Below are 20426 nucleotides of genomic sequence, written 5' to 3'. Positions count from 1 at the left end.
TGTCCAGCAGTGGACGTCCATCGGCTGATAATTTTGTATATGATCATGTTCGTCCACATAACTTCAATATTTTTCTAACAACTCCTTCTTGTGAGAAAGAAACTTTTTGATAAAATTGATCTATTGTACACTTGAACGAATTAAATTTTACTACGATAAATAAAAACAAGTAAATGAAAATATTAGAAACTCAATTATTTTGTAAAATGTCAAAGAATTAACAAAATACGTCTCTCTGTGGTTGTGTCACAGAATTTTCAAAGATCTAATGTAAAATCATAGACAACATTTGCTTGAAACTCCAGTCACCTAGGGGCTCTCCAGTAGTTTGTTTATGAAATGCAATGAAGGATGATTCAATAGTCAGCCCCTGGGTGAATACTGAATATTGGTTTGTGGGGGATTGTTCACTTCACGACTATGAATTCCAGGGTAGGCACGTAGGTACATGAAAGGATAATTGACTGCCTGATATGCTTTGTCATGACAGCAGGTAGTTTCCGCAAACATGCAAAAAGTAAAGAGGAACTGTATAAACGGAAATAACGCCATCGAATTTATACTCAAGGTATCATCCTAAGTCCGCAATCCTTATAAAGACAAGATACGATTAGGAACTTTGACTTTGATTATTGTTAGGTAGGCTTTAAGTTCTGTGTACTTCCCTAGCAGTTACAAGAATAAACAAAATAACATACTCGTAAGTATTTGAAAAAGCTATTTAAACTAATATAAAGATTTGATTGTTCGTTGCGAATTAGCGAATTCCGAAACTTCTGGACCGATTAAAAAAAATCATTCACCAAATGAAAGTTACATTATCATGAAGTAACATAGACTATTCTATACTCGCATTTACACGCGAATGAGAACTACGCGGTTGAAACTGCCGGAGATTTTTTAAATTTATAATAAACAGCGATTAGTCTTCCTCATAGAAGACTTAAGACTTGATGCAACCTTAAAATCCTATAGAGTTAATATATATGTAGAGTTAATATATATGTATAAATTACATATCTTAGTGTGTAAATAAGGAAGTATATCAAACGATATATACGCGTGCAGTATAAATAGAATCATCCAAAGCATTGGCACCAAGCGCGGAGTCCCTTGTACTGTATACCGGTCTGAAACTGGTTCTGTCCTTGGATACGAAGATTTCCGCGTGCGGCCCCACCGATGTATGGACGACGACGTTACATGACACATCGCACATATTCTATTATATTGCAACAAGTTCGAAGGTCCCTAAAATAAGGCAACCTTTACATACATACGATTTTATTCTCTATATACAAAGGGTAGATATGACAGGAATAAGAAGTCCAGTCGTTAGTTAAGCAGCCTTGGATTACAGAAATATGAAGTAAGATAAAATACAATAAGTTAGAAAGTCCCTTTAAAGTTTACATAGGGTAGATATTGATATATTTAAAGAGCAAGGCAACTGCCTCATAGTTCCAATGGTTAGTTAAGCAGCTGAAATTACAGTTAGGATATAAGATATGTTAATTATTTGTTGACAAGTTAGAATAGAAGGTCCCTAAAATAAGGCAATCTTTACATACACACATACAATTTCATTATCTACAATACAAAGGGTAGATATGACAGGAAATAGGGATTGTTGTATTTATAGATTAAGGCTGCAAACTGCTTCATTGGCCCAGTAGTTAGTTAAGCAGTTTCGGATTACATTTAGGATACAAGATAATAACATGCAACAAGTTAGAATAGGTCCCTAAAATAAGGCAACCTTTATATACAATTATCGAAATAATGCAAGACAAGCGGTCTCATAGTTTCAAATCTCCTGTTTTATAAATATTAAAGATCTAGCCTTATCGTGGGTCATTACAAAATGGGGTGATGACGATAGATGGATGCCAGACCTTCGTCATTTTACAAAAAACTGAAAGGAACCTTGTTTATCTACTATGAGTATGGGCTGACTTTGAGCAGTTAAAATAAAGTTCTCTTTTTATAAACCATCATCTTTTTTATCTGTAATTGTATCATTAAGGTAACTATGCAATTCACCTATGTACTGTACTTATCATGTTAATTTAAATAAGACCTTAGAAGGTTCATGTTTATTAGTACAACAACCATGACAGTGACCTTGTACTTTGGACAAAGTAAGGTCAATGTTGATGTAAACAAAATTACACATAGAAGAACCTTGCAGAGCCATAGATATGGACCATAAACTACTGTTGAATGCTATTACAAGATAACTACAATTTTTTTCATGTCTAACTTTCCGATAGTTCAGTTTTTTCCGCGTCTATGTCGCAGTTAGTAATTCCGTGGTTTTCAACAGAGTGGTCCTGTGTCGATTTTGGATTTTATAATAAATAATTAATATGGTGCAGCTCTGGTAGCAAGCGTCGACCGTGGCTAGTTACCACCCTACCTACAAAGACTTATCGCCAAGCGATTTATGATACCAGTATGATGCTGTATAGAAATCGTCAGGGTAAAAAAACTTGTATCTCTTGTCAAGTAAGCCCGCTGCTATTTTCACACCATAGTATAATCGCAGACAAGAGGCAACTTGTCATTAAAAAAATATATATATATATATATATTTCGCCTAGAGTTTGGTAAAAACTGAAATCACCCGTCAAATAAAAAAAAAATCGGAGTAAACTCTGAAAGATATAGTGCTTCGGCCGTGGCTAGTTACCACCCTACTGGCCAAGACGTACCGCCAAGCGATTTAGCGTTCCGATACGATGCCGTGTAGAAACCGAAAGGAGTGTGAATTTTCATCCTCACTTACCATCAGGTGAGATTGTAGTCAAGGGCTAACTTGTAAAGAATAAGAAAAAATGTTTTTTTAATTTGGCGGGCGATTTCAGTCTCTACTTTCATTAGCCAGACTAGTAAGTAATCTTTTCACTACAGCAATGAGCTGTCTATCTGACACGAAAATGATCAGTGTCCAGATTTCACAGAAGATTGACATTTTCACTAATTCTGTCATATTATACATCACCTCCTTTTTTGTAAAGATGAGAAATTCCTAAGACAGCACAATGTCACTCGGTACGCGAACACAAAAGGCTCTTCAGTATTATAGCCGTGCCCTTTCTTATTCTGCCCTCGCAAGCGCTTTGTCATGTAGGGGACAATATGTCCTAACCGGTTACTTCAGAAATAAAAGGGGTACAAAATTGGTTGTGCAGTCTTTTCTCATTACATTTCTGTATGAAAGGTAAACAAACCGAGTATTAAGGATTTTTTGAAATTGATTTGACCTGACCTGACCTACACAACGCGCAAATTATATACCGATTAAGTAAGGATAAACTGCCGCATAATTTGAAGTAATATAGGCTTTCTTTCATTAACTCAGGACCTTAAGAAAAGCTGTTTTAATGATAACTAAAAATCTAACAACATGTTCAATGAATATAGTCATAAATATCGATCTACGTTACTCGTCATCAACCCATATTCGGCTCACTGCTGAGCTCGAGTCTCCTCTCAGAATGAAAGGGGTTAGGCCAATAGTCCACCACGCTGGCCCAATGCGGATTGGCAGACTTCACATACGCAGAGAATTAAGATAATTCTCTGATATGCAGGTTTCCTCACGATGTTTTCCTTCACCGATTGAGACACGTGATATTTAATTTCTTAAAATGCACACAACTGAAAAGTTGAAGGTGCATATGCCCCGGACAGGAGGCAGAGGTCATATCCACTGGGCTTTTGTTGTGCAGTCAATGGAAAGACTGCACAACCAATGGAAAGTCCTTCACGGCTCCATCTATATCTTGATCTACGTTACACTAGACATGAAATCCGGAACTAATGATGTTAGTTACTCGACGTAAGTTCGGGAACTTAAGACGGTTAGTGTGGCATGGACTACCAAATAAGTTATGTGTGTCGAAACACTAAACTGCTTCTTTAGTTAAGTAGGTAGCTAGTTTATCTATGTCTCAGAAAAGAAACCTAGATTATTTAGTAATCTGAGATCGATGTGTATGAAAGTAGCTGCTAATAAATAATATAATAAAGCTAACCGAGCACCGTATCTGTACTATCTATATCTATACTGTCTATACTAATATTATAAATGCATAAGTAAGTCTGTCTGTCTGTTACCGTTTCAGTGCTAAACGGCTAAACCGATCAAGGTGAATTTTGGTATAATGATAAATATAACCTAGGAGCAAAATATAGGGTAGGTACTTTTTGATTGAATAGGGGTTTTAAGTTTGTATGGAAAGTCCTTCATTTTTAGAGTTAGGTACAGTTTTAAATATTTGTTTTTATATCTTAAAAAAATACGAAATATTCATTATAGTGATGAAATAGGGTTTGAAAGTATAAATTGATTTCCACGCGGACGAAGTCCTATTGCATCGTTATCGTAAAAGCATGGTAAAGAAAAGGATACATTAAATCATTACAGGACAGCTTGCTAAATAGTCTAATTAAAGGGAAGGCAAGCTCTTAAGCCCGAATGAAGGACAAGGCCATCACTAACGAGATAGATTGAGGCAAAGCTGACAAAGTGGTCCCTTGGACGAGCGCTCAGCCCGTAATGAATTAATATAAATTGCTTTTAAACAGTTGGATATAAGGAAAGGTTGTATTTTTGCTGTATTTTGGTAACACTGCGTTTAAAAAATAAAATTAAATTACAAATAATTAATTTATTACAAAACCTGATGAGGGAATTAAAATGTTAGTTATGCTTTATTTCGATGGACACAGGGTGTCGCTTTAAAGATCATGCTCCTTGCATGCTTTGACAAGTGCTGAAGTGTTTATAGGCTATCTTTGAGTCCTTTCCTTATCCGTCAAAGGAGAATGCCAGATCCTGACCCAGTCCTAACTCGGAATTTTGCGGAAAATGTAAATGTACTAAAAATATCCATTTTTACTGTTAAACTCCGGAAAAAAAATCTGCCAAAAAAAGTAATTCAATCCATTACGGGAAATACCGTAATGGATTGAATTACTTTTTTTGGCAGATTTTTTTTCCGGAGTTCTCACTCACTGCTGAGCGCGAGTCTCCTCTGAGAATTAGAAGGGTTAAATCCCAGGTTAGGTGAATTTTTCCTCACGATGTTTTTGCCTTCACCGTTTGAGACACTTGATATTTAATTTCTTAAAATGCACATAACTGAAAAGTTGGAGGTGGATGCCCCGGGCCAGATACCGAACTTATACCCGAATCGAAAGCAGAGTTCATATTCACTGGGCTATTAAGGCTCCTAAATTACCTACCTTAACTTATCAGCCGATAGACGTCCACTGCTGGACATAGACCTCCAAGCACAACGATCTCGAGCCGCCAGCATCCAGCGGCTCCCTGCAACCCGCTTGATATCCTCGGTCCACCTAGTGGGGGGTCGCCCAACACTGCGCTTTCCGGTGCGGGGTCGCCATTCCAGCACCTTGGGACCCCAACGTCCATCGGCTCTTCGAACTATGTGGCCCACCCATTGCCACTTCAGCTTTGCGACTCGCTGAGCTATGTCAGTGACTTTGGTTCGTCTGCGGATCTCCTCATTCCGGATTCGATCACGCAGAGAAACTCCAAGCATAGCTAGCTCCATCGCCCGCTGAGTGACTTTGAGCCTTCTGATAAGGCCCATAGTCAGCGACCAAGTCTCGGATCCATATGTCATCACTGGCAATACGCACTGATCGGCTTCGCTCCTAAACTATATTGAATTAATTACAAAATCTGATTTGAGAATTACAATCTTATCTCCAATTATGCCAAATATTGATGAACACAGGGTGTCGCTATATAATAGGCCATGACCCTTGCATGCTCTGAGAAGTGCTAAACTGTTTATAAGCGATCTTTGGACCCTTTGCTTTGTCTGTCAAGTATTGCTATAAAAACGATGGAACTAAAATAATTGTAACCGAGGGCCGAGGCACACGACAGTGAACACTTGAACTTCGTAGTCTGCATGATGACAGGTGTCGGCGAGGCGGAAAACATGCCAAATTACACAAAACGAGCGTTCAATTTGGACGAACGCCAAGTAAAAATCATACATTTAGTGTTCTATTCGTATTTAATGCAGTTCGTCTATAACATCGGTCACTCACTTCGGATACGCGGCCTCATAGGTGTTAGACAAAAGCATGCGATAGTCAGACTTACTTAAAGTTCGTCAGCCGATGCAACTACCATAGGTAAGTACAGTACTCGGTAGCTTATTAGGGGGTTGCTGGGACCATGGTGGCCACGGCGGTCAATCTCATGGAGAGATTAAACATGCACGCAGAAGATATTATAGTGTGTGTCTATTCTCTCAGACTCATACTCCGATGGGACGGCAGAGCCATACAACCGGTGAAATATCAGGCGCAGGACCGATGGCTTTACGTGCTCTTCGAGGCACGGTGGCACAAAGGCCGCCATCTTCCCATCTCCAGGCTGTTATTACTTACCTTTGGTAGAAGCATGGACTGGACAGACAAACATGCTTTTTAAAATGAGGAACGTCTACCCATCGCAGGCTTTCAGTCCATGTAGGACGACATTCACAGACTGTTTATTTCCGAGCGAAAATTCGACTTGGCAGGTCAACACATTGTAGTTTTATTTGTTTTAGTTCCTTGCGTTTGTGTGTCTTGTGCACACAATCACTGCAGTATGAAAATAGTAGGTAGGTATCAACTATCAAGTTAAAGTCATCTAAATAAGTCCAATAGCTCAAGAGGAAAGGGGCTCCAGAGCTTACCATCATTATCATTATTAAATTATCAGTCAAACGGTCGGTCGGTCTCAAACCGTTAGCATCCAGCGGCTCCTTGCAACTAGCTCCCCAGGAAATTCTTGACACCCCATGCCAATAGGGCCACCGTGGACTAAAGGCTGTTGCGTTTTGTTGTTATCCATGCCCGAAAATGACCACGCTAGACATGAGGGTTGGTCATTCACAGGGCTGGATATTTCCGCGCCGCCAGTGTCGCTGCTGCCCGACACCGGTCTGTACCATTTGCAAAATCCAGCCAGTTCCGAATGGTTATGCCGCTATTGGTCGACCTGCAGGATGCATCACGAGCAGGTTGGCAGTGGAGGAGGCTGGTACTAGACTCCCTTAAACGAGACACTATTGTCGTACCCACTCCTAAAATAATCTTTCAGAAAAATTCGAGGGGAATCGGAAAAATTTAAAAATAGATGTGACAAATGGTATTTTTTAAAAAACTATGATAATCTAAATTAAAAATTATGACTGCACTGAATAGATTATACTTAATTCCTTAGGTAGGTACCTACATACACTTACAAACATGAAAGAAAGAAAGAAAGAAATGTTCTTCTTTCTTTCTTCTTTCTTTACAAACATGAAGATCAGACTATTTTTTATTCATCCTTACAAGACAGGGGATATGGAGCTAGACCCATCACGCTGCTTCAATGCCTCGCCCTTAAAATAGGCCTTAATATAATTGATAAATTATTAAAATACTACGCTGACACCGCGCGGTTTCACCCGCATGGTTCACGTTCCCGTTGGAATATGGGGATAATGTATAGCCTATAGCCTTCCTTGATAAATGGGCTATCTAACACTGAAAGAATTTTTCAAATCGGACCAGTAGTTCCTGAGATTAGCGCGTTCAATCAAACAAACTCTTCAGCTTTATAATATTAGTATAGATAACCTATTTTTTATTGAGAGACGTGATAGCCCAGTGGATATGACCTCCGCCTCCAATACCGTAGGGTGTGGGTTCGAATCCGGTCTGGGGCATGCACTTCCAACATAACAATTTAAGAAATTAAATATCACGTGTCTCAAACGGTGAAGGAAAAACATCGTGAAGAAACCTGCATACCAGAGAATTTTCTTAATTCTCTGCGTGTGTGAAGTCTACCAATTGGGCCAGTGTGGTGGATTATTGGCCTAACCCCTCTCATACTGTGAGGAGACTCGAGCTCAGCAATTAGCCGAATATAGGTTGATAATGATGATGATGATATTTTTTTATCATTTTCTATACTTAGATCCTCATTCCTCAGTCTATACTAATTTCAACTACTTGACTAACGTATGCCGACCAACTAATAGTTTTGTTTTGAAATGAGAGCCCACCTCATCTATTAATTGTTCAGTCCTAGCATTCCAGTCCGCACATGACATGCACGCAATATGTGTCAGCCTCAACCGTATGCGGCAATAAATTCATTGTGTAACGGCAAGCCGTTTAAATTGGGCCGTCCCTCCCATGGGCGCCCCGCGCAACGCATCGCCTCCATCATTATACCTAACCGCTATTCTGTTCGGAAACGCATCTTGAAGAACGCACTACATCGTTTGTGAACCAACCAACGCCATCTGTTGATAAGTGTTGCAAGTCGCCAAACACGTCAATATTTTGTTGGGAGTGACGTGTGACGTATCTAAACGCTAATGCAAGGTGCGTGTATTTTTGTAGTTCGCACCGCGGAAATGATATTTTTTTAACACTCCAAGTTAAGGTCATCGCATGTTCGCATGGTAGGGTTATCATAAATTTGTCAACGTGTGAGTGAACACATAAAAATTCATGCATGCATTAAGTAGATATTTACGCATGTACTTAAGTACACACGGATATGCCTCAACAAAACGCAGTAACGGCCATGAAAATATTTATATACTTACTTAAATAGGTAGTATCTATTTGCGTTTGTAAATAGTTGGTAGTAGGTCCATGATATTGATATCTAGATATCTAAAAAGTTTGTATGGATGTATGTTACTCTTTAACGCCGCAACTACTGTACCGATATGAGTGAAATTTGGAATGAAATAGATTTTACTATGGATTAACACAAGGCAACTTTTCGCCTTGGAAAAATCTATGGTTCATTAGATAGGACTTAAAATTAATCTCATATCAGTTTGAAAAAAAGTTACTACCCTAAGGTGGGAAAATAGGGGTGATATATATATTTATCATTATGGATGCTGGTGGCTCGAGATCGTTGTGCTTGGAGGTCCATGCAAGAGGCCTATGTCCAGCAGTGGACGTCTATCGGCTGATAAGGTAAGGTATTCATCATTATTTTAATTTAGTTATATTGAATTTATTTGTATTGCTTATTTTAATTTAGTTACAATGAATTTATTTGTATAATTTATTAGCTATGACGTCACACGGGTCTAAGCTGAAAATCAGCGCCGTGTATTATAATTGTACGTAGTGCACGTCATATGCTGAGCTGTACACCCTTTCTTTTTAAGGGTTACAGACAGACATGCTGTCATAAGGATAGGGTACTGACGGACTGTAACTTTAAGATTTGAATAAAATTATCTTTATTTCTTCTTTCTTTCATTAGCCGACGCCTCACAGTTTCATTCGTATAGTTCCATCCCCTGTTTTACCTACCCCTACCCCTATGGTTGGAATTGCTTTTCCATTATTCTCTTAAAATATGAAAAAACAATTCGAACCCTAATGCTAGAAAAACAGTAGACGATTGATTTTTTATCCATTAATTGGACCATTGGCATCGCCTTCAAATTGATCAGTAGATAGAAAATATTATAATATTTTCTTTCGCTTATTAGTTTTCTGCATACGTTTGTGTTTTTAAAGTTGGCAGTATTTTTTAATTACTTATTATATAAAGCATACATATTGTTTAAACAATATACCTATATCATTTCGTATCCGCACCAAAAGGTTTCTGATTTTGAATAACATAACTTTAAAAAAGTCATTAAAAACGGAGCAGTTTCTGAGGACTTGCCGAAAATGCTTGTTATGTATTCTTATAAATCCACATAATATAGCAAACCGCCAAACTCCAATAATATTTAAAAAACTACGGAATCCTAAAAAAAACACACCAACAGATAGCGACATCTATTAGAAGTCACAAGAATATTTTACCTGTTACTGCTAGCGACATCTGTTAACGAGGATTCAAAATAGAGAACAGTACATTTATTTTTTTTAATTTTTAATACAGAGCGTTAATTATAATTTTTATTAAACATATTTTATTACTTAATTTATGTGCTTTGGAAAATTTAAATAAAATAAAATATGATTAGATGAATGTAAAAGTTAAAAATCAATAACTCGAAACGAAAGTATGGCAACTATAGTGACAACTGTCAAGGTCATGGTGTTCAACTTGACGTTTTCAATTGAACGTCAAACGAGTGCGTTGCGAAAAATTAAAAGCAATTTTATTGCGTAAATTCAGTTCCCAAGCAAAATGAATTCCGTCGCGAGGGCTGGTCACTTGGCTCCATACTTTAAAGCCAGTTCAACTGTAGTGTCGAATGGCCTGAAACCCCTCGTCGTAGCACCGTCTCCGGCTGACAAACTGGTGTCGCAACCTCTTCCGAAGACTTCCACCGTGCAGTCATTACATGGAGCTTTGCCTGCCCAGAACTTGAAGATCAAACATGGTCCCAGTGGTGAGTAACATGACAATTTGATATCAACAAAGTAGTTATGAAGAAAACCATGTTACATAACACGATTCTGCCATTTTCAGCGATTCAAGTACGTTTCGCGCACACCGATATCGCGTACCCCGACTTCTCTGCGTACCGTCGTAAGGAGACGCAGGACCCGACGTCTAAGGCAAAGGAGAATATAGATGACCGCCAGTCATTCACATACCTTATTGCTGGAGGTTAGTTTTTCCTTGACTTTTCCTTAGGTATTTAAGTTAGTAAAGTACCTAAACTGTACATAACTCAAGAGTGAACTGATTACTAGACACCAGGCAATGTTAACATATGCTTTGTAGAAGAGTCATTTAGATTTAATCCTTACTAGTCTCATAACAAACAATAATAATTTATGGTGGTGAAACATTGAAGAAGCTAGTGGTTATTTTTCTGAAATAGTTTTAATAATTCTTTTTCTTATCCTATTGTCACATATAAATGATGATGATAGGTACAAAAAATTCAATTAAAAAAAAAACAAGAAGTACTAGCAGTCAATTTGTCTGTTTGATTTGATAATTGTAGAAAAAGTGAGTGTTCAAGTATAAATTCAAGTCATTTTCCATTCCAGTGACAAGTTATTGTTTATTTTTCTGTTGTCAGTCATTAAATGTGTTAAGTGCTAAATTCAATTTGACTGCTATTATTCTACAATTTTGTCTCTTCTCTCAGCATATGTCATGCGCATCGTAGGCTTACTGGATTAGTTATGCTGCATAGCTATACTTGTCCCTCATGGTTGTGTTTAGAGCAGACCAGAAGTTTGCCATGATCACAGACAACCTGATATAAGACACTTCATTATTCATTTTGATTGCCTCCGTGGTGCAGTAGTATGAGTGGTAGATTTACAACACAGAGGTCCTGAATTCGATCTCCGGCAGGGCAGATTGAGATTTTCTTAATTGGCCCAGATCGGCTTCGGCTGTGACTAGTTACCACTAGCAGCAAAGACATATTGCCACGCGATTTAGCGTTCCGGTACCATGTTGTGTAGAAACCGAAAGGAGTGTGGATTTTCATCCTCCTCCTAATAAGTTAGCCCACTTCCATCTTAGACTGCATCTTCACTTACATCAGGTGAGATTGTAGTCAAGGGCTATACTTGTAAAGAATAAAAAAAAAATCATCACCATTCATCATCATCAGCTGATGGACATCCTCTGCATGGTATAGACCTTTTGTAGAGACCTCCAGACACCACAATTCTGAGTTACCTGCATCTAGCAACTTCATGTGACTCACTTGATGTTGTCAGTCCACCTGGGTTGACCAAAATGCGCTTTCTGGTGTGTGGTCAAAGACTCAACCCAAGGGTTATCAACCCCTATTCGGCTCACTGTTGAGCTCGAATCACCTCTCAGAATCAGATACACTTACATAAATTAAACACTTAAAAAAAAAATTAATCACTTACATTAATTAAAATATTTTTTTTTAAATATTTCAGCTGGGAGTGTAGCTGCAGCTTATTCAGCCAAGACGGTTGTGACACATTTTGTGTCGTCCATGGCAGCTGCTGCCGACGTCCTTGCCTTGGCCAAAATTGAAATCAAAATGGCTGAAATTCCTGAGGGCAAGTCTGTTACTTTCAAGTGGCGTGGTAAGCCACTCTTCATCCGCCACAGGTAAATCAATACTAATCTACACTGATATTTTTTTTTTTTATTCTTTACAAGTTAGCCCTTGACTACAATCTCACATGATGGTAAGTGATGACGGAGTCTAAGATGGAAGCGGGCTAACATGTTAGGAGGAGGATGAATATCCACACCCCTTTCGGTTTATACACGACATCGTACCGGAACGCTAAATCGCTTGGCGGCACGTCTTTGTCGGTAGGGTGGTAACTAGCCACGGCCCAAGCCTCCCACCAGCCAGACCTGGACCAATTAAGAAAACCTCAATTGGCCCAGCCGGGATCGAACCCAGGACCTCCGTCTTGTAAATCCACCACGCATACAACTGCACCACGGAGGCCGTCAAATTAGTATTATAAAAAAGAAGGATTTGTATTCTTCTATGTAACAAATAAACTCAAAAACTACTAGACTGATTTGAAACATTCTTCACCATTGGAAGTAACATTGTTGTTTTTGTTCATCCTCGTATTCCCAAGGGAACGAAGGGATAATGCTGGTGAAACTGTAGTTCTTCTAGTTTTTTTTTTAAATATCATCATCTTCAAAAAACCATTTTAATGGTCCATTACATACACCCACCATGCCAATCCAACTCGATAACAATAAAGATTGATGGTCTCTGAGGCACGGGGTATAACACTAACAACTTACAAGAAAGAAATTTAGTGGACAATTCAAATAGAGTTTTAATTATTACAAAGACTAAATATGAAAACATAAATATAAACATACATGCAGCCAAACATAAAACCTCCTCCTTTTTGGAAGTTGGTTAAAAATTTGTGTTTTATTTGAATTTTTTAGATTTTTTTTGCAAACAACAGTACAATTTATACAGTATGTATTACTTTTTTTAGACAAACAAAATTGTCTCTGGTTCTTAAGATTCTCTTGCCTTTTGTAGGACCGCCAGCGAGATCGCGACAGAGAAAGCAGTACCCATCGATCAGTTACGAGACCCGCAACACGACGACGTCCGCACTCAAGATCCGAAATGGTTGGTTGTTATCGGAGTCTGCACCCACCTGGGTTGTGTCCCAGTGGCCAACTCAGGTGACTTCGGTGGCTATTACTGCCCGTGTCACGGTTCCCATTACGATGCTTCAGGGAGGATCCGCAAAGGCCCCGCACCTCTGAACCTTGAAGTACCACCCTACACGTTTGTGGAAGACCTCCTCGTCGTAGGTTAAGTGCAACTTATCTAATTATTTATTAGACAATTTATTTATCCCTAAGACATGTAACAGCAATAGAAATCGATGCGATACCAATAAATGTGATTTAATTATAAATGTTACTGTTATATTTTTTATTTGAAGTTTACTGGAAGAAGTGGAAGTTTGTTTACCCGTATTAAGCTAAGGCCAAATCGCAGGGTGCACTTTGTCGATCAGCAGGCCTGTTATGGCCATTCAAATAATGAGTTGTCACTACATTATTTTTCATCATATTTTGGTTTTTGCGATCATCTAACACGGGTTTTTTAATGAAAATGTATTTACAACTCCATTTTACTTCAAGTGGCAATCATTTTGTGAATGTCTAACATGATTATTTTAACGAAATAACGTAAATAATAATGGTTCTTTTTTAAAATAATGATACTACTTACTACTACCACTACAATACTAATGTCACTGCTATACTTTACACACGTAACTCTTATTTTGTGTGTTGTGTTACATTTCTCACCTGGTACCTACTATGTCACAGAGCGAATCTCCACAAACATGCAGCTATTCAAAGCACATGAGATGCTAGTGCTACTGAAAACCTGAGGTTTCACCGCGAAAATAAGTTGTCAGATCGCTCTGGGATCTTACTCTGTAATTAGTTGTACCTAAAGACATCGAGGGGGTACGACAATATTCCCACAGGCAGGGATCGAACAACAAATCTATCAAAAAATCTACTCAAATAGCGGCGAAATTGTTGAAATGTTGCTATTTTTTAATCGGTATTATTAATTTTCGGTAACGTACTTATGGTAAGTTATGATGCAATTTAAGATGGAAGCGGGCTAACTTGTTGGGCGTAGGGTGTAATAGGGTGAAATCTACACCCCTTTCGGCTTCTACACGACACCGTCTAAGAACGCTAAATCCCTAGGCGGTACGTCTTTGCCGGTAGGGTGGTAACTATCCACGGCCGAAGCCTCCCACCAGCCAGACCGGGACCAGTTATGAAAACCTCAATCGGCCGAGCCGGGATCGAACCCATGACCTCCGTCATGTAAATCGCGCATACCACAGCGCCACGGCGGCCATCAAAATTTCGCTGCTATTCGTCGACATTTTCTTTCATGAAACAGTGCCTACAAGTGCTGTTGAAGTTTAAATTAATATTTGTAATTAAATTGTAGAAATGATAACACAAAATCGATTTGTAATTCTTTTTAATATCGTTACCGCTTTCATTTTTTTTCTTATGTTTTTGTTTTAGGTTACATTCTAGGTAACATCTAATAATATAATCTACTAAAAATTTACATACATTTACAAAAATTTATAACTGGGAATTCAATTCTATACAAAAAAATTTAATTATTATAAATAGATTTAATCAAAATCGTAAATAAATTGACGAAAAAAACACAAATAATATATACAACAGCTGAAATTGACACAGACACAATTTGTTAGGCCAGAGAATGTTAGACGAAAACTAAAACAAAACTATTATTCTTTATTATATGTTGTTAATACAATTAGTAAAACGTATAAATCAACTGGTTCCATAAGAAGAAAAATCAAGGTATTTTTAATATTGTCTTATTTTGTAAAAAAATGTTAAAGATCAGAAAAACAGCGCAATCAACTAAACAATATTAAATATAATATTTATATAAATATTAATTGTTGAAGAATCCCAGTTCTTAAAAAGATTTTAGGATACCAAATAACACTTCTTATGAACATTGAAACCTATATCTATGTTAAGTAACCAATTTAAAGATGACACTAAATGAATCTATATTTACAAAAGATGAAAGGTTACATTTTTGGCAAAATAATTTAATTATTATCTAAATAAAACTAAGGCGTGGGTGAAATGAAAAACAAAAATTACTAGAAACAGAATTTAAAATTGAACACTGGCTACAACATTAGTAAAAATCTTGTTAAATCAAAGTTAAAATAGCAGTACTTACTAATTGATACATAATTATGTATTTATTTAATTATAATAAGCAATATTAATTTGATGATATGCGAATTGTAAAATGATAATGTAGTCGATATTTACCTAATATTACTTTTTAATTAATTGTTAAAACATGAATACTTTCGTCACTGTAAAATTAAGTTCAAAAAATGAAAGTCTTATTTCACATTGAGTTATGAAATTCCGAACGGAATGATCACTCAATGACATAAAACAATATGAATTTGAGAATAATTTTGTTATTTTTAGCTCAAGGCGACAAAAGTAACATAATTCTCATTTTTATGCATTCTCCATGTCGAAGATAAACAAATAATACATATTCGATTTTCAAAAATAATAGAGAAATGTGAAATTGTGTTGCCAGTATTCAATTTGACAGCTCTGATCTGTAAAGCTAGAAAGTAAATTAACAGTAATCATCTTTGCTCTGCCTTCGTTCAATCAAGCATCAGCCTGCAGGTACAATATGCACCAATGTTACATTCCGAATCTGTCTAAATAATAATGAACTGTTTGATATGGCACAGGAAAATAAATTGCATTCTGCAATAAAGTCGCTTATTTGCAAGTGATTAACTAACAAAGCATGGCTGATAGTTTCACAAATAGGTCGTAAACTGAGAAAATACGGTATGCTTCAAGATTGAGATAATTAATACATACAAATATGGAATATACCAGAATAATGTCTCAACATTTATAATATTATAATAATTATATTTTCGTACGATAACATTCATAGCACATTTAATTTGAACACAGATTAATTTTTACATTGAAATTGTAGACATAAATTGTTATTATAATTCTATTATACCGAATATATAAATATATTACATATATGTGACAAAATATCTTAGTAATTTTTCGAAATAGTATTTTAAAATTTAATTAATAGTATATCATTCAATATAATTTTGCTGTGTGATTGTCACCGGTTACATCGGATTTCTGTAAATAGTTGCCTTTGTGCGATAAATCATAACAAAAAGGTGTTTCACTATCTGTCAAAGGTCATAGAGTATTGTCAATAGTCTACGTGTCGGATCACAGTCCACCTACAAACACAACATGAATTCTACACAACCTCGGAAGCTCTTTATTTGTCGCTGAGCCTGTGCCTAGATGACTCGTTTTATGTCGCAAGTCGATTCGTACTTAGCCAATCGCAATGAATCTAGTATAGTGCAACAAACATTAGTGATCCGGTGGCCAAAACTGGAGCTAATGTCGCGACGATCGCGTTGGCAAAAGTAACTACTAAAGCGTCTTACCGGGCTTGATAAGTTTGTGGCACTATTAGTATTCTGTTTTATTTTGTATGGCTTGAACAGAATTTTTTGTGGGCTTTTTTCGGACCAAGCAGATGGCCCACGTGATGATTAGAGGAAATCCATTGCCTAACAGAGCAACACTACATAGGGCATGCGACTTGCAAGGAGCACTTCTTGCAAAGTGAAGTTCTTCTATTCAAGGTTATAAAGCTTATGTGCCTGTTTTAAGCCGGCAACCATATCCTTCACTCATCAACACAGCAATATTACAGCAGAAACAAAACCGAACGAGCATTGAACAAAAAGCTATCTAATATCAAAATTTCTTCTGAGACTAAGTACATTGGAAAACCCATAGTTTATGGCTAAACGCGAATCGACTCTCAACAAAAAATACTTCAACTAGAGACAGTCTTGAGTCTACTCAAAATTAGTTTATATATCAATTAGCTATTTCTTCTAATTACATTGGTGTTTTATATACTAATTTATACAATTTAATGAAAGGGGAGAAAATGTTTTACGTAAAATTTAATTCCCAAAAATATTATCCTGATCAGACGGGACATCAGGACATAGTGTCTATTTCTAAATGTCCTTTCAGTCGTTTTAGATGATCTATTTGAGCGTTTATCCGTAACAGTTTAGTCGAATGTAAAGATTGTGCCTTTGTTGTACGGTAAGAGAGTCGTGTCGGTAAGTATACGTCATTGAGGTTAAGATTAGGCTGCCATGTGCAATTATCAAGTAAATCCAAGGCTACACTTAACTAAGGCTTGCTTAGCACCTAATGCTTTTACTCTTGTGAGAAAACGATATCATCGTTTAAAACTTAGACACTAAGCAAGACTGCATTCGTGAGTGTGTGGCCTTAGATAATGGAATGTACATAAAAATCTGAATATTCCATGAACACTAGTTTTGTATTACGAAGGTACCTGGAGCAAACAGCAGCCTATAGCCAGACCACACTTGCGTTTTTCAGCGCGCGCATTATTTGTCTCGATTTCAAAATGTGACAGAATTGATCTCTTGTGAATTTTAGCATTAGTTTAAGTTGATGGAAAAAGTCGAGGAAAATTACTTTTGTCATAAATACTACAAAAACGTTTATCTTTATATAGTCGAAATCATAATTTACTCAAGATTTCTGCTAATTCTACATTTGTTTATAATTCTATAATTCTAGACCTGAGTCACTTTAGAAAATATTGTCTTTACCAACTATTACAGTTACAATTTTAGAAAATATTAACTTGTGACTATGTAACTTCGATCACAATAGATCGGTAACGGTCAACGTGATACAGGACCTCAAGAAGACCTGCAGAGCCGCGACATCAAGAAGAAGAAGAAGACTATGTAACTTGTAACTTGTGACTATGTAACTTGTAACTTGTGGCATTTCTAAACTACGATGCAAAAAGATTTTCCTGCCATTTAAATACACCAGAGTCGATAAACACTTTCTGGGCAAGAGTGCCCCATCTCAGACCGCATCGTTGGCTTAGGCATGATTTAATTTTCGAACAGTTTAACGCCAGCGAGCGCTTTGCGATGAGCTTTGAATAGCTGAAATACGCAAGTGTGAGTCAGCAACAACGTGTGAGGCTATGCGAGGCTAACAGTCGGCGGTGTAGACGGGCGCGAGGTCCAGCGTGAGGTGCCGCAGCGCGCGGTCGCGGGAGGCGGAGCGGCAGGCGCGCGACGACTTGATGATCTGCAGCACCATGGCCTTGCAGTCGTGGCACACCGCCATCTGCACGCCGCGCAGGCGCTCCGCCGCCGACGCGCCCGTGACGCTGCGCCCGTACCGCGCTCTGGAATGCGACAGATACTTTGACATCTCAGTCGAAAAACGAGTGTGCGACCACACAACTAAACTATTCTTACAAATATTAAAAAATAAAGCGCCATCTATGAATCTAAGGCATAACTAAATCGCAACAGGTTATTGAAATATATAAAATGGGATTGTTTCAAAGTTTTCTAAGAACGCCATCTACTGGTAGTTTAAAAACACAAACATTGTTTCACTATGCCTTTTAAAATAGGCTTATTATAATGATGAATGTACTTAAAAAATATGTCTATCGGTGTACCTTCGTTCGAGCGTGGACATCGAAGACAGCGGCGTGGATACACAGGGCATGCTGCCGGGCCCGTCGACGCGCACCGTCGGCAGCGGCTCCGCGAAGCCCATGGCCGACGCGCCACGCGAACCGGGCGCTGACGCCGCCGCGTGCCGACGCGTCGACGCCGGGCTGTTGGGCGCTGACCCCACGCTGTTTTCTACCGTCGCCTGGAATTTAAATAGTTTTTATTACATCATCTGCATTGCAGTGTTCCTACATTTACCGAAACTTTTGGTTGCCTGAAATAAATCTCTTTGAAATGATAAGGCCGCTATTTGTATTCTGCGTCTTCTATACCTATAGTTTGTTTCTGTCTTATTGTTTTTTTTTTTCATTCATCCCATAAACCATTGGCGGATAAAGGGAGTATTGCTTCTCCACCGGCACGTGCACAAAGTGCTCCGTCGGGATCCGCATCTGGTGAGACGATGTTCTGATACTCACACTGCGCTCGGGTGAGACCAGTCGCGCCATGAGCGAGCGCGGGAAGGACTGCTGCTCGTCCTCGGGCGACGGCAGCAGCGACGGGCTCAGCAGCGCCACCGGCACGTGCGCAAAGTGCTCCGTCGGGATCCGCATCTGGTGAGACGATGTTCTGATACTCACACTGCGCTCGGGTGAGACCAGTCGCGCCATGAGCGAGCGCGGGAAGGATTGCTGCTCGTCCTCGGGCGACGGCAGCAGCGACGGGCTCAGCAGCGCCACCGGCACGTGCGCAAAGTGCTCCGTCGGGATCCGCATCTGGTGAGACGATGTTCTGATACTCACACTGCGCTCGGGTGAGACCAGTCGCGCCATGAGCGAGCGCGGGAAGGACTGCTGCTCGTCCTCGGGCGACGGCAGCAGCGACGGGCTCAGCAGCGCCACCGGCACGTGCGCAAAGTGCTCCGTCGGGATCCGCATCTGGTTAGACGATGTTCTGATACTCACACTGCGCTCGGGTGAGACCAGTCGCGCCATGAGCGAGCGCGGGAAGGATTGCTGCTCGTCCTCGGGCGACGGCAGCAGCGACGGGCTCAGCAGCGCCACCGGCACGTGCGCAAAGTGCTCCGTCGGGATCCGCATCTGGTGAGACGATGTAAAACATCAAACACTGGCTTTTCCTTTTCAACATGAATCAAATGAAAAAATCTTGAATTTTTGATCACTAATTTACCCTCAAGTGAGGTTATGTTTGTAACCATTGAATATTTTTTTAATAGGCTGACTCTCTAATAGGAGTAGCTCATGAATTAAGTTATAGTTGTACGCAACAAGCAGCCCCAACTTGCGTGATACGTTACACTATGTTATTGGCAAAGCCATTGCTAAAAGATCAACACTTCGCAGAGCCAGCAGGGAAACCGTCCTTCAAGGCTGCCTTGTACCTGTCAACTTTTGTGTTGTTAAGACTCATTTCACACGTTGTGTGTACAATATAGCGAGTAGCGTTGGTGGCAGATGTGACCATGGTTACAATACTTTCCCTCAAGAGCTTTGTCGCAAAGGTTAAAGGTAGATGGGTATTAGCTTAAGTAAGGTTCTTGAAAGTATTATGACAATGTCAGGAGGTAAATTAGGTACACCAAATGATAAGGCCATTAGTATCATGATGTGCTTACCTTCGAACAACATTTTTGACAGACAGTTTTCTTGCACAGTTTACATTTCTGTCCCCACGGACCGAAAATGCCAAACCGCGTCTTCAAACATAGGAAGCATACCTGTGAACAGAATTTCAAGTTTTCAAAAGTGCTCCAACTTCTTGAT

At 38.8% G+C, this 20426-nt stretch overlaps 2 protein-coding genes across 2 annotated transcripts in view; one reads left to right on the top strand and one right to left on the bottom strand.

Annotated features, from left to right (window-relative positions):
• Positions 1 to 10107: 10107 nt before the first annotated feature.
• On the top strand, positions 10108 to 13397 carry LOC112053478 (cytochrome b-c1 complex subunit Rieske, mitochondrial-like). Its single transcript, XM_024092893.2, has 4 exons — positions 10108 to 10418; positions 10499 to 10639; positions 11908 to 12085; positions 13005 to 13397. The coding sequence occupies exons 1-4, from the start codon at positions 10214 to 10216 to the stop codon at positions 13288 to 13290; spliced, it is 810 nt and encodes a 269-aa protein (XP_023948661.1). The 5' UTR covers positions 10108 to 10213; the 3' UTR covers positions 13291 to 13397.
• A 1081-nt stretch (positions 13398 to 14478) lies between these two features.
• Positions 14479 to 20426, bottom strand: part of LOC112053476 (protein spire) — a 234814-nt gene continuing 228866 nt past the window's right edge. Inside the window, exons 15-18 of the mRNA XM_052891144.1 lie at positions 20279 to 20380; positions 19122 to 19742; positions 18645 to 18844; positions 14479 to 18362 (exon numbers count right to left, since the gene is read on the bottom strand). Of these exons, the coding sequence (XP_052747104.1) occupies positions 18164 to 18362; positions 18645 to 18844; positions 19122 to 19742; positions 20279 to 20380 (1122 nt within the window). The 3' untranslated portion in view covers positions 14479 to 18163. The remainder of the gene's footprint in view (positions 18363 to 18644; positions 18845 to 19121; positions 19743 to 20278; positions 20381 to 20426) is intronic.

The sequence above is a fragment of the Bicyclus anynana genome, chromosome 3 (genome assembly GCF_947172395.1).
Source record: "Bicyclus anynana chromosome 3, ilBicAnyn1.1, whole genome shotgun sequence".
In the NCBI taxonomy this organism is placed as follows: Eukaryota; Metazoa; Arthropoda; class Insecta; order Lepidoptera; family Nymphalidae; genus Bicyclus; species Bicyclus anynana.
The sequence above is the reverse complement of the archived record's forward strand: the minus strand, read 5'-3'. Positions and strand labels throughout refer to the sequence as shown.